This window comes from Urocampus carinirostris, chromosome 7 (genome assembly GCF_059441175.1).
Source record: "Urocampus carinirostris isolate Australia breed hairy pipefish chromosome 7, RoL_Ucar_1.0, whole genome shotgun sequence".
NCBI lineage: Eukaryota > Metazoa > Chordata > Actinopteri > Syngnathiformes > Syngnathidae > Urocampus > Urocampus carinirostris.
Genome location: NC_142355.1, coordinates 30,787,964 through 30,812,437, shown reverse-complemented (window position 1 = coordinate 30,812,437; position 24,474 = coordinate 30,787,964). Strand labels below are relative to the sequence as shown.

The following is a 24,474-nucleotide window of genomic DNA, read 5'->3' as shown; positions in this document are numbered from 1 at the left end:
CACGCGCTAACCACTGCGCTGCCGTGCTGCGGAGGTACAGAGTTACAGAGTTTAATTCCAACTGCCTAAACTGTGTAGAGTTTGCATGTTCTCCCCGTGCTTGCGTGGCACTCCATTTTTCTCCTACATTTCAAAAACTTGCCAGGCAGGCAGATTGGCAGATCCAAATTGTCCTTGGGTATGAATGAGCAAGTGAATTGCCTGTCTCCATGTGCCCTGCAACTTACTGGCAACTAGTTCAGGGTGTCCCCTGTCCACTGCCCGAAGATGGCTCGGTTGGAATCCAGCACCCTTGCTACACTACTGAGGATAAGCTGTGCAGAAAATGGATGGATGGATCTTTGGACCCTTTCCAACATGGACATAATTCAGTGAAAAATTGTATTTGTTGCATTTTACCTCGTCCAAATTGAGCCCGGTAAAACATATTTCCAGGATATTGTAAAAGACTTGTTTTCGACTTGAAATGCTGTTTCAGATCAGAGGATTTGTAATTGTGGCCTGCACAGTCCTTTGAGACATTTCGTGATTAAGGGCCATACAAATACATGTGACTTGTCCTACTTTTCACTCCCAGCTCCTAAAGGCACATGTATGTACACATTTTTTCTTTCACATCATTGTGTAATGCCCAAAGAGTTCTTACCATTGGGGTGGCAGTAGCTCGGGAGGCAAAAGTGCTCGTCTTGGGATCAAGAGGTCGCAGGTTGTATTCCCGACTCCTTTGTGTTAAGTGTCCATGGGCAAGACACTGAATACCTAATGCCACCTATAAGCAGGTAGTTGCCTTGCATGGCTGTCGCTGCTATCGGTGTGTGAGTGTGTGTGAATGGGTAAGTGTGAAGCACATTGCAAAGCGCTTTGGGACTTAACTTGAAAAGCACTTTATAAATGCAGACCATTTAAACTTAGAACCATTTTAACAGATGATTGTCGTTAAAATAAACCTTCAGGGAACTATGAAAGAAATACATACATTTTAAACTATATAATCTATTTCAATACCACATTTTTCAATTTCATTCCACCATGTGACATCTGAGAATTTAATAAAATATTAATGATCAATAAATGGCAGCACGGCGGCGCAGTTCTGAGGTCATAAGATCAAACCTCCTGTGTGGAGTTTGCATGTTTTCCCCGTGCTTGCGTGGGTTTCCTCCGGGCACTCCGCTTTCCTCCCACATTCCGGATTGTCTGTCCCTGTGTGCCCTCCGACTGGCTGGCAACTAGTTCAGGGTGTCCCCTGCCCACTGCCCGAGGATAGCTGGGATATGGGCTCCAGCACCCCCGCGACCCCACTGAGGATAAGCGGTGCAGATGATGGATGGATGGATGATCAATAAATAAACTAGTTTTTTCCCTCAATAGTAAGTCCTGATTCAAAACAAAGTATTTGTAAAAATGTGGTTAGGTACTGCAACCAGGTAGGACCGAGTGTCATTATCCATCCTACATTTAATTTTACTACTTTAATAGCTTGAGTTAAATCTATTCTCATTTTTTTAATGCACAATTTTTACATCCTCATCTGTGTCCACCACTTTTTTAGAACTCATTGCAGACCTAACCTTTTAAACCTTTGCAAAAAATATCCAGGAAATGCCAGTAAACATTCGTCACACTCACGTGTTGAACTTGAATATTTTTTGTAATGGATAACAACATACTAAACATTGTTTATAGCAAGATTTGAGATAGCACGCCAAGATAAAACTTTAACAAAGACCTGAATAGATAGGCAAACATTTTCAGTGCTTAGAGATTGGTCTAAATTGTAAGTGCATTACAACAATGGTGAAAGAGAAAAAGTGCATCGTAACATATGTACAATGAAAAATAACAATAAGATTTAGCAGCAGCAATATTCAAAAATGGGTAAATAAATAAAGTATGAATACCCACATATCCCACTGTCGATAGGAAGATGGATATCTTTCAGTCTTGTGCACTTTAAGGTTGTCTCTATCGGGGGGGAAAAAGGTAGAAAAGTATAACACTGCCCATGCAGCTAGAGGTAGAAATGTGGTATTGTACCTAAATCAACTCACATGGCCATTTTTTTGTTTTATCTCCGACACCGATGCAATCATCAAAAGAGCCGCACCTGGCTCCATAACCATATGTTCCTTACCCCTAGCCTATAATTTAGTTGATACACTCTCTTAACAGCGACATCTTTTAAGAAGCCTCCCTAACTGACTTCACCTGTAAGACACTCTTGCCATTGAACGCACCAGTGCTTGGCAGTGTCAATTGAACAATAGGAAGCCTGCCAGAGACGATGGCTTTGACAGCGAGGGCGGAGGGTTGCGGCGCAGAGGCTAAACTGCCTTGCTGGAACTAATTAAACAGAGGAAGTTATGACATGAATATGCAGATGTTGTTTACATTATACCATATGGTATTGTTTCAGGTAATAACACAGCGCAAGAGCCTCGCCGCTCATTAATGCGAAGGGATGAGGTGAAAACGCTGTCTATCCAGACACGCTACAGGGACGTCGGAGGAACACGATCTGGCCGACACGTCTTGAAATAAACACGCGATTAACATGGACTTCTGCTTGATTAAACTTGTTAGCTTCACAGACAGTGGACCAGAACAAATGTATTATACGTGAAGTATTTAATTGTATTTATAACCTATATAAAGTATGATCACTATATGTGTTAAATTTAACCCCTTTCTGTATTTTGTAATAGGCAGCACGGCAGCGCAGTGGTCAGCGCATGTGTGGCTCATTTTTGAGGTCAGGGGATCACACCTTCCTGTGTGGAGTTTGCGTGCTCTCCCCATGCTTGCGGGGGTTTCCTCCCACATTCCAAAAACATGCATGTCAGGTTAATCGGCCGGTCCAAATTGTCTCTAGGTGTGAATGAGCGAGTGAGTTGTCTGTCTCTGTGTTCCCCGGATGTGGCTGGCAACCAGTTTAGGGTGTCCCCTGCCCACTCCTCAGAGATAGCTGGGTGGCCTCCAGCACCCCTGCGACCCTCCTGAGGATAAGCAGTGCAGATAATGGATGGATGGATGGAGACATAACTCTCATAACTCTTCCTAAGACGACACGAGTAGCCTGCGGACTGGTTCTGGAAATGCATCATGGGTCATTGTAAATTACCAGGGAACTTGATTTTCCATTTCCATGATTTATATGAGGTTTAGTGGTTGAGCCTATTTTAACCTCTAATAATTACAACCTGGCAATAGCATTCTAATTACATAGTTACAAGTTAGTAATACCATGTTATTACCAGGTTGATTATTAGTAGTAGGGTTAAGATAGACTCAGTGAACCACAGAACAAATATGTATTTGACTCGAAAATGACAATAACCCAGCACTCGTGTGCTATTTTCAAAACAGGTCCGAGTGCACCTCAGCTGTCTTTAGTGGGCACCACGTTGGAGACCCCTGCTAAAAAGTATGGATGACCAATAATTGATTGTCTAGCAATTACCAGATATATCACTTATGTAATAAATTTAAAAAAAGGGCCTTAAAAAATAACATTTTGAACATGTAATTTAAACATTGCTGTCTACATAACTAGCATTTGTGGGTTTCTAAAATGTATACATTGATTATACATACAGTGGAACCTCGGTTTTCGAACGACTCTCAGTTCGAACAAATCGGAGTCCGAACAAAAAATTCGAGAAATTCTTGCTCCGTTGTTCGAACAAAAATCGGAGTTCGAACGCTGGGATGGATGTTTCACATCACATTTTTTTTACTCCTTTTAATTTCCTTAGGTGCAATTGCACCTCCAATACACTAGGGGGTGTCCGAGATTAAACAAATGTGTAGCAAATGGGCCGAGTTACAGAATTTCACCATACCAATGAAGCTGCAGCCACCAGAGTCATCATGACTTTAACATGACTTTAATGACACTGTCATGAACCCCTTTCGAAAAGTGCTAAAAAGAAGACAGAAGCAAGTGTCATTGGATTGATATTTTAAGAGAAAAGAATACCCTGTAGCCAGTCACCCGTAGCAAAGAGATTGGAACGTGTGAGCACCCCTCAGACAGAAGAGCTCCCCGAAGTTTTTATGGAAGGGGACTCTCCTTCCAAACAATAGTTTTCCTTCCTCCTCCATCCCTCTCACCGTCCATCTGCGCCTTCTGCTGACCACCACAAAGGTAAAAAATCCTATTCATAATTATTTTCTTTATCCTTTTTTTTTTTTTTTACACGTTCATGTTAGCGTAATCTTGCGTACGGAAGATTACGCTAACGCGAACGTACGATTAGCCTGGGTTACATTTACGTTATTTGTGTCTTAAAGGTAAACAAAGGTAAACATGCAGGGTGTTGGAACGGATTAAAACGATTTACATTATTTGTAATGGGAAAAATTCTTTCTGTGTTCGAACAAATCGCTTTTCGAACAGGGTTCTGGAACGGATTATGGTCGAGAACCGAGGTTCCACTGTATATAATTTTATTTTTTTAGGGCGGCGCAGTGGTTAGCACGTGTGCGGCACAGTTCTGAGGTCATGAGATCAAACCTTCCTGTGTGGAGTTTGCATGTTCTCTCCGTGCATGTGTGGTTTTACGCCGGGCACTCCGGTTTCCTCCCACATACCAAGGTTAATTGACCAATCCAAATTGTCTGTACGTGTGAACGAGCGAGTGAGTTGTCTGTCCCTGTGTGCCTTGCGACTGGCTGGCAACCAGTTAAGGGTCTCCACTGCCCGAAGATAGCTGGGATGGGTTCCAGCACCCTCGCAACCCTACTGAGGATAAGCGTTGCAGATAATGAATCAATGAGTGAATGAATATACTTTTTACATTATTTAATTCCAAGCAATAATCCTGGATCCTTTTTGCCCCTAAATGTTTGAAAAAGTAGTGGTCCTTTCTTGTGTACCTGTTTTTTTATATTTTAATTCAGGCAGGAATTCCAAAGTATTGCACTTTAATACAATTCATCACAGTTATTATTTTTTTTATTGATTTTTTTTTTTTGAAATACAATTATAATGTTATATATTGTCAATATCACGAGTAAAAAACATTTCACATTTTTTTACATTCCATAAATTAATGTAATTGACCAAAAAAAATTCAAATTAGTACTTTGACAGGTTGCTCCCTTGATTTAATATAATTTGATTTGGAGTTTCAGTGTTTCGTGTCCTAAAATTAAGTATTTTTAAATATATATATATATATAAATTGGCATTGGTTTAAATATAAGTAAATTGAAGCTAAATGAAAACAAATGGATTGTCATTAAAGTATATTTTTCTGAATCTAATTCATAAGAAATTTAGAGTTTAGAATCAATACAAACCTAAGGTCATTAGTGTGATTTACAACAAAACTGGGGATCAGAGGAAAAATTGGATCATTGCAACTAATGTTTAGTTTCCCTAAAAACGTTTGTAATCTAGAAGTCTGTAAAACTTTTAAGTCACCTTAAGATTTATGGCTGATCCATATCAGTTGCTTTGCCATACTACACCTGCTACCAACCTTCCCTTCAATCTCAACGCACAACCTGCATTTGACCCTATTTTCCTAAACTGTTGAAAAGTAGCAGGGTGGCCTTAAATTCCTTCTCCCCGCGGTTGGCGTGCAGCGCAAGTCGGCCCATTTTCCCCCAGAACGGCTGCTGAGAGGTTAAGAGGGAAAGGGGCCAATGGAGTCGCGTTTAGCAAGAAGTGCAGGATCACGGGGGCCAGCTGGTGGGGTGATGGGAAGCGTAATTGTGCCCGCTGTGCCGATAGAGGGTGGTGGGGTGAAAGGATGGGGTGAGAAGCCCCAGAAAAAAAAGAAGAGAGAGGAGAGGGAAGGGGCGGGGACACCTCAATTACCTGTGCTCCTGCTGACCCTTGCACTCCCTCTGTCTCTCCACGCTGTCTGAGAGGCGGGGCTTTTTTTATTCCACATGCACAAATGCTTCCCCCTTTCCTCCTTTGTTCAACTCGAACAGGCTCCTATCAAAACTTCAGCGGAATACACACATCGATTTTCTTACCATCAACGCCATTGACTAACACAACGCAATTGATTACATTAGAGAAACCCACACACCAATGATGAGGAAGTAAATCATGTGTTCTTACTGCTCAAATAGCATGTACTAAAGATGGTTCAAACGCCACACACACAATCCACTCGTCAGTAGTACCAGAGAAGGCCTTTAAAGGCATTGTTGTGCTATAGAGCACTCAATTGGATCGAGAATTAAAGGAGAGAAAGTGTTATCAAGTGTTATCATTTTGGCCCAGGTTGAGACATTTTTTGTTTTATGTGTAGGAGGTAAGAAGACTGTCATGAACCAGAACAGGATCAGGACCCAAACACGTGACATTTTCACACAAGCCTTTTATTTTACGGGAATTGGGGAGTCATACACGTTAGGCAGCAGTCTGGCGTCAAATGATAGGAAGCCAGAGGCCGACGAGATCAAAACCAATTGCCCGAGTAGATATCGGACTGATGGGGTTGATACCAGGCAGACACGATTGATAATAAAACAGGATATTGAAAATAAACAGGACAAACTAGACGGGGGGAAAAACTGGAGAGAATAATAAACAGGATAAAAATAGATGGGAACGAAACTGGAAACCGATAGTAAACAGGACAAAAATAAACGGGAACAATACCGGACAGGGAATACCAACAGGAAACGGGACCAAATCAAAACCCAGAGAGGGGCAGAGGTTAGTTGACAGACTGACAAAGGAATATTGAGAGCACTGAGCTTAGATAGACGGAAAGCCGATACGTCAATGAGCCGCAGCTGGCTCCACACGGGCTGGGCCAATTGGGCGCCATGGCAACTGTGACACAGGCTCAGGTTTTCTTTTTTTAAAGGTCTAGTGTGTAGTATTTATTGCCTCCTAGTGGTACAAAAACTTTCATTCAGTAAAAGTAAAACATGTATTTCAATATTAGGCATAAATACTATGTACCAATGTTTATTTTTACATTACTTTTTACATAGTGGAGATTTTACCTGGAAGTCGCCGCCATGTTTTTCTGGCATCTTGCTGCCATGTTGTACTCTTGACACTATTTTTCATTCGCGCTAGACAATTCAGGGACATCTAGTGGTCAAATATTACATACTGGGACCTTAACTTTTCACTATTGGAATTTTAAATTATAAATAATTCATAATTTACTTATTGACATCCGATAATGGCCCTAACTTCTATATAGCCAAGTATGCGCTAATGTAAGTACTATCTTGCAATTATCGCCATTACCCAACCAAAATTTTGTATTTTTTTCAATAATGTTTGCTACCAATTCATCAGACTTTGGTAAGGCCGTTATCCCATAAGAAATATGGAAACAGTAAGGACATTTTTTTAAAAATAATTATTCATTGTTTTGAAAAATTCATTGTGTAGTATTTGATTTTGACCATTCGAGAAACAATTTGTTTTATAAACAATAAAATGGGGTATCGCATTTTTAGTTAAAATAAAAGGACAAACCATGATTTCCTGACTTTACATTGTTTACAACAGAGATGCTGGATAAACATATTTTGGTTCAAAGAAAAACATCATTTTAAGCAGATTAAGGAAGAAAAAAATAATTCGAAACACACTACCGTTTCAACAAGTAAGTATTTAAACACCAATTAATTAATAATAAAATGACCAATACATCTTTATTATTTCTTAGCTATGTTAGGGATTATATGAGTCTGCACAGCAAAAAATTAACCTATTTTTATATTTTATAATTGCTTTGAATGAAAATTAAAACTAATTTTTACAATTTACAATATTAATATTAATAATTATATTTTTTATGAATAATCCTTATATTGAGTACACATGATCTTTCTCTTTTCTTTCTTATTTTCCCAACACATTAGTGAATTTGTATATATTACAATGTTTCCTTAAAATAATGCTCTTTTTTTAAAATGCATAATTTAGAATTATATATTTGTCTGATTAATCAATTAAACATCAAATTAATCAAGAGACTAATCGACTATTTGAATAATTAGCCAAGCCACAACTGAATATTGATAAAATTTGATTGTAAATGAAAGTTATGATCGAATAACCTTCTGATTTTAATAAAATATATTTTTTCCAAGTAGGTCAATAAAAGTGTCTTAATGTAAAGGAGGTGACCAAAATCTAGAAATTAAAACATGAATTTAATTCAATAAAGCAGGGAATAGCTTAAGATTGACATTACTAGTGGTTGGATGTGTGTGTAACAAAATTGAAAAAAACCAAAACCTAAAAAAAAAAAAAAAAAACCCTTTCCATGTCTTTACTAAACAAAATCAAATAGAATCAATTTCTGTCATGTATCCCCGTTTGATCCCACAACCGTGTTCGCATATATGAGATTAAAGACACGCGGTCGAGTAAAAAGCACATTTACTGGAACTGAGCATTCCTCTCAAAACATTTTCTGCGCCCCACACAATGCTGTCCCGGTCGATTCGGGCGCTGCAACCGGTAGGGGGGCCAGTACAGTAAGTGACAGAGACGGCTGCAAAAATCAATGGCTGCTAGTAGCGTGATGTCTTAATAAACTGCCTTGTGTGTTTGTGTGTTCGTGCGTTGTTCAGACAGGAAGACGCGGACGTGTAGACAGCGCCCGGCCTTTTGTGAGCCTGTCAAGCTGGGCCCTCAAAAGCAGATGAAGCTGTCAGATTATTAATATATTTATACTGACAGGGGCCCTCCTTTCAGCATCCCCCCGCTAAGAAAAAAAACATACCGCGGGCTTCAAAGGCGGCAGGGCCACGAGGTTGGACGCGGGGTCAGAGGACAAACACATTTTGAAAGCAAATTCTCTTCCTGGCGCAACCTGTTTTTCACTGGTGGCGGCGTCTGCATGCATTCAGTCGCTTCTCGGGCTCAATTGGCGGCGGCTTTCAAAGCCGTCGGCCCCCGGTGATCCTTCGCCGAGTCGGGCTGACAGTCTGTGTTGAGGGGTCAGAGCGCTGAGGCCCGACTCCCAGGACCCGCCTGCTCGGGCTGTGCCGCCCCGGACCCCGAATTAAAATGTGAAAAGCTGAGCCACTGAAGGCATTCCTGCCACGGTCGCCCTCACCTCACCCTCCCCATCCCCTTCCCGTGGCATCTTGCTTATTGTGTCCCTCGGAGAATGCATTACTCTTTTATCTTCTTTCTCTTCATCTGTTTGGACAAGCGATCGGCAACCACGGGGCAGCGGACCGGTACCGGGCCACATTAAAAGAGAAAATGCCTTTGTTTTCACTTTTTTTTCTGCCAAAAACAAAAAGTTTAGGTGCATACTGCAGAATATCATTGTAGTTAAGCAATGATTGATCAGTCGACAAATATCTCTTAACTCTTTTGCTCAGCGGGAATCGAACCCCAGATTACGGCGGTGAGAGAGCAGATCCTTTGAATTGTAGGAGTCAAAGCAAAACACATTAGGTTTAATCGCATCATCAAACTATTTTATTTCACAGTGCCACGATGTACAATGTTGTTTGGCAAAACTCTTTCCCATAATGCACCATTACAATTTGGGGAAGCGTTTAGTGCGTTTACCCAAAGCAACATTGTATAACGTGGTATCGTAAGCAATAATGAGAAAAAAATCGAATGGATTTTCCGATTTCATCTAGATACCGTGTTTTAGTGTTTGCTCCGTGGATTTAAGCGCTCTATCATTATAATTATTATTACTTCTTTTTTAATTATTATTAAAAACTAATGTTATTATTAAGCCGAGTGGCGAGAATATAATCGGACCTTAAACCAGTCCATGCCGACCACTGCTTTAGACCACCTGGTCCCGATCGTTGTTTGCGTTTTTCGCATAATTCCATATTTTGACAAACCAGGATGAAAGAAAACTGGTATTAAAGCTTATATTTAAAGCCAAAATCATCGTTGGGAATATTCATATTGAGAAGACAAACACGTAACTAGGGCTACAAAAACCTCTATTTTATTATTTTACAGTGGTCCCTCACTTATCAGGAACGCGTAATTGGCTAAATCTGTGGTAGTTCAAATAGTATTTTTCAACCATTCTAATAACTAATCTCTTATACACTGAAACTAAAGAACAAACCCCTTTTACAGGTTCAAGCATTTGTTTACCAAATAAAAGTAATACATAAACGTTTTTTTTTTATATAATAACTACTGTTAAATCAAATAAAAATAATAGGCGAGGAAACTTTAGCCAATCAAAATGCAGAACAGAATGCATAATGCACAGCCGTAAAGTAGGAAAACAGTAAAAAGTAAACCGTGTTAAAGCGAGGGATTACTGTTGCTTTATCTTGTGTTGATGTTTACTGCGTTATTCCCGAATCATTGGCTCATTTATATTAATTTCCAATGAATTTGGGGGATCTTGTTTTGCTAGCTTTAATAGTGATTCATTCACTAAAGGCATTCCTGACACGGACACCCCCTTGTTTCACTTCCAATGGCATCTTGCTTTTTGTGTGACAGTCCCTCGGAGAATGCTTTTCTCTTTTATCTTCTTTCTCCTTTTTTTAGACGGCCTGGTCGCCAACCTCATTTGCGTTGTTCACATCATGCCATATTTTGACGAACCGACTAAGAAAAAAAAATCACATGTAAACATAATTTATTATGCTTTATTTTGCTGTTGAAGCTTTTATCTGAATCATTGCGTACAGTCATATCGAGAAGACCGGCACACACCGTATATATTCAAGTATACCGCGCACTTGTATATACCACACACCCCTTATTTTTTTGCATTGCATGTGACGAATGTTGTTGAATATGCACGGCCATGATTAAAATAATTTATTCACGACGTTAAATATTAACACAAAACCAACTTTAAATTCACAATGTATTTATTCAATGTCCTTCAAAGTCTCATTCGTCAACAGATAAATCAGAGTTGTTTCACTCGTCGTGCTTTTTTGCGATTGTGGTGAGCGATATTTTCTAACTGATTAATATTTGCACAAATACTGTTATATAATACTGTAAAATATTGTGTATAATGGGCATCTAAATTTTAAGTTTGAATTTTTTTTTATCCAGGATATGTATGGTATCTATGGCTACAAAAAACATTGCATTTCAGGAACTGAAGTGAAGAAACTATACTGTGAAATGTAAACAGCATTATAGAGAGGGATTACTTATAAATTAAGTCAAATATTTTATTAATTAATGTGAAAAAAAAAAAATGTTTTTTTCATTTGTTTTCAAAACGGAACAAATAAACACTGTGGAAGGCCTATAGTATCGATATAGTTTTGCCGCATAATAAAATATATTAACTCACCAAACCTAATTGTTGCCCTCTATAGCGGTCACTGACACTGAATGTATTATTATTCATTAGTACAGACGCGATACATTCCGCACGATCGTTCATAAGTTGAATTTGTTCGTAAGTTGTTTCAATGCTATGTTTTGTTTGTTTAAGGTTTACATAAGTATTTTAAGGCTTGTATAAGTAACCTGTATTGTTTTATACAAAAAATAAACATTTCGTAAAATAAAATGCTCTATAAAGATAAATAAAGTTAAGTCTATTTACTTTGGGAAAATAAGCTTCAAAAGTTAGGCAACTTCCTCCACCGTGGTAGAAAAAAAGCGATCCAACCATTTTCTCAACCGCATCAAGCTTTCTTATTCCACTTTTATTTAAAAGGTAATGGCTCGCCTCTTCTTTACACTTAACACCAACCATATTGAATGGATGCACGAGATATTAAACAATAAAAATGTCAAAGTTCTTAGTGCGCTGGAGATACAGTATAGTATGCTTACACATGAACTAGGAAGAGGGAGCTGGATTTCCTCTTCGGGGTGAATGTTCGTTAGTATGGGAGCCTCTGTAACACAAATCATAGTTTTCCTAAACCTCAGAAATCATTACAGTAACACATTTTCACGCCCTTTATTAAACAATTTTGTTATAAACAAATGAAAAACCTGGCTCATATATAAAGTTTAAAAAAAAATCCCTCAACTATTAAGTCAATATCAGCAACCTCTTTTTTGGTCTATCAAAGATCCAAATTGGTAAAAGTCAATTTTCGGAGGTTTTAATTGCCCAAAAAAATAATCGATCCCAGGAAAAGTGGTTGCGTAATCAATTAGTTGTTGCACCTCCAAACATGAAACAGCAAAATATCCGATTATTAAAAGAAAAATAGTTCTTAAAGGGAAAGTCATACCTGATTAGTCTACATATTTTCAAATGTGTAAATCAACAAAAAATACATTATTTTCGTACTTTAAGGGATGGACATTTTTTTTTGCTACATTCTCTAACTGAAGGACATTTGAAGGACATTTTTGAGGTAACTTTCTCTAACTATAAAAATAGAAGAAGGTTAATAGATTTGAGTGTTCACCTACAGTTCAAATTTAATAAAGCGATAAACAGTCGGCTGGTATTGTTGAGTCGTTACCATCAGACCAATTTAATAAAGTGCGACCGTGTTGTGGCATTTCGGCATTTAAAGCCCGATCAATTAATATGAGCCATTGCATATTATGCCATATGGATCATGGGGTCTCTTTAATGATCGGTGTCGTTTGCGTGGCCAGGAATGAATATAGTTAAATGAAAAATGTGCTGGCGGCCTAATTGGTAGAAACCGGTTAACGTATGGTATAATATATATTTTTTGTTTTAGTCCGCAGCGTTATAGATGATAAAGTATCGCCTGAATTTTTACTGTTAATTTGTTCCATGGCCACCAGTATTAAGTGAATTGTCACAAATTACGATACAGACGCAAAAGTCAAACTTCAAAATGTTGGGGTAATACTGCAAGACTCTTCTCAAATATCTTAGCAGTGTTGCTTCATTTGCTCCCCTTGTGAAACAACATACTTGTTTGAAAACACCCTAAACTGGAGCTTAATTTGTATAAACCATAGTTCTCCAACCTTTTTCAAGCTGTGAGCTGCTTTTTGTTTCTAATCAGTGAAAAGGGCACCCAGTTTGATTTGCATTGATATCAACTTATTATGTTATTACTATGTTATTACAGGTATTTTATTAAAAGTAGGATTAAATAGATTCAGCCAAGCAATAAAAAAGAATCACAATGACCCAGCACTGGTAAGCTATTTTAAGAACAGGTACGCACGCACCTCAGCTGTGATTAGGGGGCACCTTGACTGTGTGCACCACATTAGAGACCCCTGGTATAAAGTTTGGATCAAATTCCAGTTAAGCGACTGGTCCATTTGTTTTTCTTTTTGATACTATTTTGGAGCCAAGAAAGCTTAACAGAACTGCTGTAATTATATCTGAATTGAAGTATTGCATTTTGGGCGGGCATTTTATTTAGGGGCACCACTAAAAAATAATACCAACTACGAGTTGACAAAAGGAAACGACAAAATAGACAGCCTACCCCTATTCCATATTTTTCCTCGCAGGGAAGACGTATTCAAAATCAGAAACCCTATCCCACAAAAACGAAAAAGAAACACATACAGACGCTCCCCTTACTTACGACCATTCGACTCACGTAGAACGTTAGATGCAAACATTTTTTTACTTATGTCAAAAAAATGTCCGGACATTGCTGCAATTTACATTTGGTATTGTGTGCACCTTTTTCCAAGTAAAGGACATTACCGTAGTACTTCTTTCCACCTTGTGGCGCTGTGAGAGGTCACCCAGCATCCACCCCGAAGAAGAAATCCGACTTCCTCTTCCTAGTTCGTGTGTAAACATACTATGTTGTATCTCCAGAACTTTGGCATTTTTTATTGTTTAATATCTGGTGCATCCATTCAATATGGTTGGTGTAAAGTTTACAGAAGAGGCGAGCCGTTTCTTTTGAAACAAAAGTGGAATAAGAAAGCTTGATGCAGTTGAGAAAATGGTCGGATCGCTTATTTTCGGCCACTTTTTTCCACTGAGGAGGAAGTCGCCTCACTCTTGAAGCGCATCTTCCAAAAGTAAGATAAACTCAACCTTATTTACCTTTTATAGAGCATATTATTTTATGAAATGTTTATTTTTTAGTACAAAACGATACAAATTACTTATACAAGCCTCAAACATACTTATATAAACATTTAACCATACAAAATATAGCACTGAAGGAACTTACGAACAAATTCAACTTGCAAACGATCGTCCAGAACATTTCGTAAGTAGGGCAGCGTCTGTAGATGACATTTCATACTTAGAATAGTATCACTAGTAAGTCTTATAACATATAATACCCCCAAAAACCTTGGATATATTGATCGTTTGTAGCATATTTAGCTGAAATACATATTATATATTCATTTTTAGATTGATATGAAGTAGGGAGATTATTAAGTTCATCAACTAAATTGTTCCATTAATGAATATCTTATTTGGATGGCACAATGGCTTTTCAATGTTGTGTGAGAATATTGGCCTTTTTTTTTCCTCTTTTTTGAAGGCATAAAATCTTGCAGACTGCAAACCATAAAATACCTAAATCTTGTTATCAGGCCCATTTGAAAGGGGGAGTAAATCAGCTGACTTGTACCGATGGTTAGGGACCACTGCTTTAGATCATTTAACAACATGTGAACAAGGTTGTCAGAAGGGGAACGCATACTTGATTGACAGAGCAGTCAACGGCAGGGTTTAAATTCGATTTTCCACGTGTTTTCTGTCCCAATCCAGTTATTGCAGGAGCTTGATGCGTTTTGATGGATCAATTATCCGTTGTAACATGTTGCCGGGCCAACGCAACGCCGACGATGACACCTGTCACAATCTTCTATTAGTGGCAAAAGGAAATTGAAATAATCTAATGACAGCTAATTTGGTCTTTGTTTGGAATCTCATTATGGAACACCCTCCAGAGTAATTGTGTTTCTACGGGTGGGGGGGTAGGAGAATGAAAGAGAAATATGACTACACTCGTAGGAAAGCACCTACTTGTGCTATTAATTTGACAGCGTGGCGGAATAAACTGTTTAATCTGATTGGGGAAAACAAAAACTTCGAGAAGACTTAACTTGAGAGAGATGACAGCCGGAAACACGGCAGATTGGATCGACTGACGCAAGTAAAATTAAAGAAAAATTCGAGGAGCGCTGATTGGAGTTTTTCTTCATTATGGTAATATGTACTAAAAACAATTACTGGGTAATCATTTTTAGTTTTGATCGACGGACAGTTTTTTTGTACTTAAACCGTATCGAGATCCCAAAATAGGTTGGAAAGTAATACCAATGAGCTAATCATTTGTAAATACCAAAGCACATATCAACACAAAACAAAGAAAACATGCTTTTCAACTGTAACCAAGTGAACAATAAATCAAGCTTCAACAAAGTTGTAAAAAGAGACGCGATCCTCATTCATCAACTTCGACATACGCATTAAGTTTAAATTTGGTGAGGTGCCTTGTGCATTTCCACTACCGTAATCAATCGAGAGCAAGGTGGAGGCATACCATTACCACCTAGACTTCTGTTAGCTGCTGGTGCTATGTGTGGCAACACTAAAAACACAATAAAGCTAGCAACGCAGTCACTTTTTATCAAAGATAATTACGATACAACGTAAAACTGTAACCATTTTACCGTTTAATCCTCAGCAGTATTTCTAATGCTGTTAGTTTTAGCTCAGGAATTCGTTCCCCCCCTTGTTGCTAAATTTAGTATCGTTACTGGATTTAATTCTGTCAAGTTTTTAACCAGCTTTAGCATGTAGAATATTTTAAACGGTGTGTCCCTGTCATGAGAAACAGTTAGTTTATTTACAAAATGTATTTTTGTTTGTTCATTATCTAATTGTCCTTCACTGGTTCATTAATGTTATTCTAAGAGTAATTGTTTTCTAAATGTTTAGTATCAAAACAGAATGTCCTTTCTTTTGTTGGGGATTATAGTGTTTTTCTCATCTGCTTTGAAAAAAAAATATCTTGTATTAAATGTTTATCACAATACAGCGACAAAAATAATCTGTAAATCCACCGAAAATGATTTAATACATATTTTGATACATAACACCTTAATAAGATGTTAGATTTGGTTGGAGTAGGATGATGATTTGATCTAATATACGACTGTCATGCAACATGTTTTTTGTTGTTTTACTGCATTGCAAATGTGCCATTACATTCAAGGTATATCACCAATTATATAGCTTAACTATCTTTGTATACTTCAACCTGGTTTTATAAAGCCAATGATTTTTTGGGATTATTGCTCACCTTTAATATTTTGATAATTATTGTAAACATGAAACCCATAAAAAATGCAGAAAATCTCCTGTATTTTTACATAAGAGCAGCGATATGTTTTATATTGAGGGATTTAAAAAACAATTAATCTTTGAATAACTGGAATAAACTGTTCAAAGACCATTTAGATACTGATTTGACCAAAAAGGGGTATTTTCACGTAACTGCAATGTGCATGTATGATTCTGAAAATCCAAGCGAAACATGAGGATTTTTCTATGATGTCGATGTTTCATGAAAACCATTTTGAATTTGTTGTTCCTAAAAAGGATTTTGCGTTACATTGTGTTAGGTATATCATTTGTGTATTGAACAGTTTGAAATTCAAAGACGGCAATGGCTAAAAATCCGCGTGGGAGCGTCTTACCGGTACATACGCGGCCATACTTGAATTTGCAAGTTAAGAGCCTTATTGGGATTACTCTGGGTACATTCCCCTCATGGCTATCATAAAGAGAAAGCGCGAATAGATGCAGGTCCCCCTTCTTTTTTTGCTTGGGATTTAGTAAGCTCTCCGTCAATGCTTGTGGGATTGAATCGCTTTGGACGGCTCCCCCTCATTGGGCCGAATGATCTCAGACCTAATTTAGCGGGCGGCTCAGGATCCAAAGCATACAAGGCCGGCTCTCTACATAGAACGTGTGAAATAGATAGAGCGAGCCATCCCTCAGATGTGCCTGAGTAATCTCCAGCCAGCTCCGTACCGGCAGGCCTCGCCCCCTAAAGGGATTGATGCGGTGTCAGAACCTTGGACCCCGGGGGTCACCTTCCCTCCTTGCCCGGGCCCAATCGGACAAAAGCCGAATTTCTTTCCCCTCCGCTGTTCGTTTCTCCTTTTATTTCTGCTCCTTGAATTCATCAACCGTGGGGGAAGCAGGGTTTCTCATAGAATTTTGTAAGACCCTGGTAGGTGGACAGTCTAGGAGTGTTGCCCTGGAATAAAATGTTATTTGTTTGAAATGGAAACCCACCAATATGGTACAGTGGTAGAGAAAAATCAAGAGGCTAGATCTATGATGAAGGGTTACCCTCCTCAACTGTTTAATCATAAAAACACTAGTTAGGAAAGGCAAAGACACAGCAAACAAGTCAGACCCACGAAACATGGTAAAGGAGTAAGTGATTTAATGCAAATAAAAAAAAATTAAAATCCACCCGTCATTTAATTAGACTAAAAATAACTAGTAATGTTCCAATGCTGATGCTTTACTATTTTAATGTATTGTATCGGTGAGTAAACAGACCAAGTGACCGATAATAGTTTGGAATTTGATTAAATGTAATCAAGTCTTTGATTTGGTACAGTATTAAATATCATCACCGCTGCTTTTGTGATTGGTTCTTCTTCAATGGTTCACAGGAGGTTATTGTAATGCGCAACATATGGGCTCAAGTTAGGGCCCGTGTCCACCAAAGCGTTTACCTGATCTGAGCAAATCTTTCTGATCGCTCGCTATAGCAGTGCCGCATTTTCACAAAAACACAGGCACTTCTGGCGCAGGTTTTCTCTGCAGAGTGGTGGATCTTTTTTTCTGGTCGCCAATCGTTCAAAAATGTTCAACTTGGGGAATACCTGACACTCATTCATGACACGTTTCACCCGGCCATCTAATCACAGTGCAGGCGGGGCAGGACAAACACCATGTGCACTTTAGTACTGGGGAGAGGGGCTAAATGACCATGATTCCTTCTGACTGATACATAGCACAAATGCACACCACGGCGTTTGTGGTTATGTTTATGATTAAAAATCCCAAACATGTTTTGATTTTTTTTTTTTTTTTTTGTGTATTTAAAATTATTTTAGCTTTTGATAATACAAGTTTATGAGACTCTGGTATGACCAATTAAACCCTGGAGGCCCACCGAATCATCCTATGAATGGGAAACACTGGGGAAGAGAATCATGAGACGTGAAAGAAACATTTTCATCAGAAGGGAGGAAGAAGCCAGATCTGATCGGACCCAATGACACCCAACCTCTTTTTCTTTTTTTTTTGTTTTCATCATCTTCTTCTCACTCGCCCCAGCTGTCACTTGGTCGAGTCTGATTGAAATCAGCACCGTGTCACTGCCGTCATATCTTTCCGAGACATAAAACATGCAGAAACATCAATAAGCAACAGGCCGCTGACAGCTTTCAGACTACGGCGACGGGGACGAGGGTAAGGTTAGGGCTCCCAGGGGGTAGGAAGCGTACGTCACGGCGCTCGGTTGAAGTGCCGTCTTCGGGCTTCACCCGAGACAAGATAAAGTCTGTCGGGTTATCTCCCGGTTCAAGTTGCTTGTCGGACAGCCGAGGCCACGAGGATGTGCCCTGTTCCGCAGGACGAACGACTTGGAGTGCGTGGGAATTGGCTACGCTTTGAAATGTCTGTCACGTGGGCGGGTCAGGTCTATTGAGGGTTTGTTGGTGGTGCATACATTAGGGAAGTTACAAAAACAATCACATACCTATGAAAGAGTCTGAATGGACATCGCCCAAAAATAATTCACTTCACGGTAAAAGAAATATAATTAAAGTTGTGTTTATTTTGGTTTATATCATCGTGAGGAAACACTGTATGCAACAAGCTCAGACATGGCACTCTAGGGTAATAAAGACATTAAGGAGAAAAATAAGATTAAAAACTGTCGGAATAAATGGGCAAAAATATTTACAACCTGGTGCTTAGAGCAGTCTTTTTCAACCTTTTTTGAGCCAGGGCACGTTTTTTTACATCGAAAAATTTTGTGGCACATGACTAACCAGAATGTTATAAAATGACACTGAAGAGTATGTTTAATTACACGCTAATTTATAATACCCCCAGTTTTTGCAGCACAGACACTTGACAATGACATAATATTTGCAGAAAATGATTCATAAATGTTTTATAAAATTTTAAAAGTGTCATTGGATCATTTCTCACGGCACACTAGTGTGTCGTGGCACAGTGGTTGAAAATCACTGGCTTGGAGAGTGACCCAAGTTATAATTGGAGTGAAATGAAACAATAGTGCATCATAAAAAGTAGAGCAATAAGAATAGCAGCCCCCCCCCAAAAAAAAAATTCTAAAAATCCGCATATACAGTATATATATATATATATATATATATATATATATATATATATATATATATATATATATAAAATATACAGTATTTTGACACATTTGCACTCTTGTTTAGGGTGGTGATCCCCTTTGGGAAGGTATAAATGAAGACATACACAACGAAATTTTTGGAAAATAATTACAATACATAGACTTATTGCCTTTTGTAATCATTAATAGGCCAATAGTTTTAAATCCAAATAATTTTTCCTAAAAAGAAAGAAAAATCACTCTTCATCCAGAATACATGATTAATATATGCCAATTCTGCATGTATCATTGCTTTTGATTACAAATGTTATTTTGAGAGATATCATGGTACTTTTCCTTTTATATATTTTTTGAAAACAAACAAAAAATATAGATATTGGAGGTACAATTTTTCACGACAGCAACAAAAAACATTTTTTGAGATGTTTTTGCTTTTATGTATTTTACGTATGTGTATTTGTATTAAGTATTAATATCGAAGATCATGAGATTTTTCTCTTCTAATCTGAATGATTAATTTAAAAGCATGTGAATGATTTCAGGAATGTTCAATAAGCACACGGCCTGAGACACGGCATATACCAAGTCGGTACTCCAGCTCCTGCCAACACGCTGCAGAATTGGGTAACAGTCTCCAGCAGATTACTATTTTTTATTTTATGACTATGTTTCGTTACTATATTTATTTACTATATTTATTTTATTACAATATTTATACTTTTTGAAGCGCCTTGTATGTTTTCTTGGGACCCAGGAATATCCTTCAGAAAAAAAACACAAATTTTGGCATAGAATCGTGCCGTTTCCTCATTGGAACCTAGTGTAATTTAGCAAGCGTCGCTCGTATAAGAAGATTGATAACAAAGGAGCGGCCCCCGTTTGTGTGCGTATTTAATTGACTAATGGGCGTTAAAGGTTGGCGCGGCATGGCACGCTGCGACACCTCCACACGCTGTTTGCTAATGAGCTCCGGTTTAAAAGTGCTGAGTCGGCCTTTTCCCTTTCACCTGGTCACCGCCGCGCTCCAGCGACCTGTAAATAAGACTTCTGTTTTGCAAGCCTTCTCCTGAAAGTGAAATTAGCATTTAAAATGTGACTCCTATTGTTGTTGTTCTCTCCCCTCCTCACTAATATGTCCGTGTTGTAACTAGCGACGCCTCGCAGCACTCCCCCATGTTCTCCTCCATCTGCCTCGCGTCCATTGATCATCCTTCCAGGGGGCATCAGTCTGTTTAACATCTGCTACAAGTTGCAGAGGCTCAGGTGACCGCCGAGCTTATTGATCTAGGTGTCCACCTGCAAGAAACATCTGCTCGTTCGCGTCCTCCTTCTTTGTGGGCAAACGTTTGCTTCAACTCGTCGCACAAAGGACCGCTCGTGTCCTCGTACTAGGCTGTTTACATTGTTTGGGTACTGAAGAGCGAATTAAACATTTGGCAGTGGGCGTAGTACGAGAAACGTACATTCTATATAGTTGGCTTTTGTTGTCCATGGAGATGTTAATATCGATGTCATTGAGTTTTTCTTCATTCTATTCTATCTTTTTAATACTTTGACCTCCCTGCACTGACGACCGTTGAAATAGTTAACATGGTAATAACCAATAGTAATTTATACAAAAATCCTTAACCTTTGCAATACTGAATTAATTTTTGATTCTTTTGGATTAATTTTTGATTCTTTCTCCATAGGAGATAGCTAGGCCCATATCGCACGGAAGAAAAATGTTTTTTTAATTATAATTAGCAGTCAACAACTACGAATTAATTGGTGAGTTGAAAAAAAGACCAATTAAATGCAACTATTCTTTTCAAAATGTTAAAAAGTGTAGCCTCTTTTTAAAAAAAAACTGTCAGTAATGCCATTTTTAGGTTAACAAAATACCATGAAATTGAAATGTGTTGCATTTACTCAACCGTGATTAATTAAAATTGTTTTTGTATTGATTAAAATATGGTTAAAGTAACACACAATGAATATCAATGATATATTCTAGATTTGTTTTAAACTTGTGTGTAGTTGCAAACATTTCCCAGACAAAGTTCACTGATTTAATCAAAATTGATGCATATATCAATTATATGGAGTATTTTGTTGGAATTGTTTATTTATTGTTTTTGTTTGCGTGTTTGTAGGTATCTAATTTCTTATGTTTAATGTATTATTTTATAATGAACTGCAATACTGTGAAGAAACATTGGCAGGCCCCAGAGTTTTAAAGAAGCAATAACGTAAATAATAAACAACAAACAATGGCAAAGATTATTTGAATTTGTCATTTGATATTTTACCAAAAAAAGAATAATTACTGAACTGTAAACTAAGCTACATTTTATTGGATCATTTTACACATGTTAGTGATTTTGGTAAAAAAACAAATATTAATTTTCTGTCAATTTCTTTAGAGTTTATTTTTTTATAATGTATAATTTAAATCTGGTGGAAACATTTGTTGGCCAGGAGAGGGATGGGCGCCGCCATGCTGTACTTGCCCAAGACACACCACAGGAAAGGATACCCCCATGACTCTAGTGGTTAAGGGATACAAAATTTTTGGATGCATCATATTTGTAAATAATGAAATTGTCCCTGTCAAATGAGCAATTTTAATATAAGGAACACAATTCTGCATGTATGATTGAAAGATAAGCATTTCTAAGTATTTTTTTCACTAAAACAATTTCTGATTTATGTTATGTTATGATATCGTGTAATTCTATTATGTTGTAAATATTCTAAATATAAATATAAATATGATGTTATTACAAATTAACCGGTCTTGGTATTTCTCTCCAGAGCTCTGAAGGTGAGAGAGAAAATAAAAAAAGCAGAGCTGCAGAAGCCGCCGGCACAGAGCTTGTTTAATTTGCTCTTTTGCGCGCGGGGCGCAGGTTAGTTCATTTCAATTTTTGATTTCAAAAGCTATCAAACACACCTCGCACGAGGAAATCAATTTTCCCGGCCGCGCCGGCTTTTGTGGCAAAAAGAGCGGCCGCCATTGGGGGAGAGGCCCCAGTCACGTGACCCAGTCAGAGATTAGTCGGCATCGCAGCCACCTCAATTACGCTCTGCCTCTTGTCATTTACCTCCAGAACACCTCCTTCATATTTAATTCATGAAAGAATGGGCTGGATTAATTGTCATAACGATAATGTGGAGGAAACACCGCGCTGGCTTTTCGGTTGTAATTTCGGAAGGGAAAAAAATATGCGTTCGTCAAAACGTTACGCGGCTGGGAAGATTGACTTTAATTGTAAGGGAGTTGAAGACGACCATCCTGGCTTGATTAAACTTTTCTGGAAAACAAATGTAACTGGCAGTGAGTTTTGGTGTTTGGACCAGGGGTGGGAGACTATTTAGAGTAGCCCACCCCACAAAACGGAATTACAGCTCATCCCATTATCCCACTATTTTACTCACAGTGCCAGAAACTTCGATTTGCCAAGTGTTTTTTTGCCTAGGTTGTGGGCAATTTTTATTCATGGATAAATAAACACGAATCTTACAATGTCTTCATAGATGTTTTAAAATAGATTAATTTCATTAAAACAGTTTAATTTAATTTTCCTGTAATTGTATTATTTTAATATTTTTGTAATATTTCTGTTGTTTGATTGTTGGAGTATTTCTGTTGTACATTTGTAGTATTACTTAGTTGTATTTTTATTTGTGTAGTATTTCTGAAGAAGTGTTTTTTTGGTATTTCCAAAGTAGTATTTCTGTAGTGTTTTTGTCGGATTTTCATAGTAGTATTTGTAGTTTCTGTAGTATTTTGTGTTTCATTTTTAAAGTATTAATGTCCTTGTTTTTCGGAGTACTATTTTTGTACTATTTCTGTGGTAATATTTTTGTAGTAGTGCTATAGAATTCGAGTCATACCTAAGACTTAAACATTGGTACCCGTTGCCTCCCTGCTTGGCATTCAGCATTAGAGGTTGAAATTGGGGGATTTGGTCACCTAATGACTCCCAACACCTCAGTTGGGTTGAGCGAGGGGGCTGGGAATCCCCTCCTCTGTATCAATCCCCCAAAAAGAGTCAGAAATTACTCTAGCCACCTCCCACTAGGGGGATATGGCTGCGGTATCTCATCTCATCTCATTAGCCGTACCGCTTATCCTTAGTAGGGTCGCAGGGGTGCTGGAGCCCATCCTAGCAATCATCGGGCAGTAGACAGGGGACACCCTGGACTGGTTGCCAGCCAATCGCAGGGCACACAGGGACAGACAACTCATTCGTTCATTCACACCTAGGGACAATTTGGACCGGCCAATTCACCTGAAATGCATGTCTTTGGAATGTGGGAGGAAACCGGAGTGCCCGGAGGAAACCCACGCAAGCACGGGGAGAACATACAAACTCCGCACAGGAAGTCTGGAGCTGGATTTGAACCCACGACAGGTTCCCATGACATAAACTGTGCCGCACAAGCGCTAACCACTGCCGTGCTGCCTATGGCTGCGGTATATATACACTATATACCATAGTATTGCTTTATTGGAATTTTTGTAGTATTTCTGTATGAGTATTTTTTAAGGTCTTTCCATAGTATTTTTGGGGAGTATTCCTGTTGTATTTTTCGAGTATTTCCATAGTAGTATTTTTTGAGTCTTTTGTAGTATTTCCATAGGAGTATGCTTAATGGGATATAATGATAATAATATATAATATAATAATAATAATAATAATATAATATAATAATGATAGATGGGATGAATAAAGTATCTATCTATCTATCTATCTATTAATTATTTTGTTTTTATTTCTGTAATATCACTGTAGTTGTACCGCTGTAGCATTTATTTTGTAATGTTCTGAAATAGCATTTTCATATTTTAGTATTGCTTTAGTGACATTTTAAGTTTTTTGAAGTATTTCCATATTAATATTTTTGCAGTATTTCTTTAGTATGTTTATAATATATCCATAGTAATGCTTTTGGTAGCATTTATTTACGATTTTCGAAATATTTATATAGTTTTATGTTTAATATTTTGTTTTAATATTTCTGAAGTATAATTTTTGTATTATAGTATGAATGTTGTGGTATTTTTGTAGTATTTCTTTGGGATTTTTTAAAGATTACTGTGGATGCATTATTGTAATATTTCTGTCATAGTATTTTTGTATTATAGAATTACTGTTGTAGTATTTTTTTTCTTTTCCAAATAAAAGCAAAATAATTAATCAAATTCCTGTTTTT

The 24,474-nt window shown here is 37.9% G+C and overlaps 1 protein-coding gene across 1 annotated transcript in view; it reads left to right on the top strand.

The window, feature by feature from the left end:
- Window positions 1–24,474, top strand: part of LOC148362955 (uncharacterized) — a 124,922-nt gene that overhangs the window by 96,273 nt on the left and 4,175 nt on the right. The window contains exons 5-7 of the mRNA XM_088340553.1: window positions 19,815–19,896; window positions 20,424–20,535; window positions 22,069–22,163. Of these exons, the coding sequence (XP_088196679.1) occupies window positions 19,815–19,896; window positions 20,424–20,535; window positions 22,069–22,163 (289 nt within the window). The remainder of the gene's footprint in view (window positions 1–19,814; window positions 19,897–20,423; window positions 20,536–22,068; window positions 22,164–24,474) is intronic.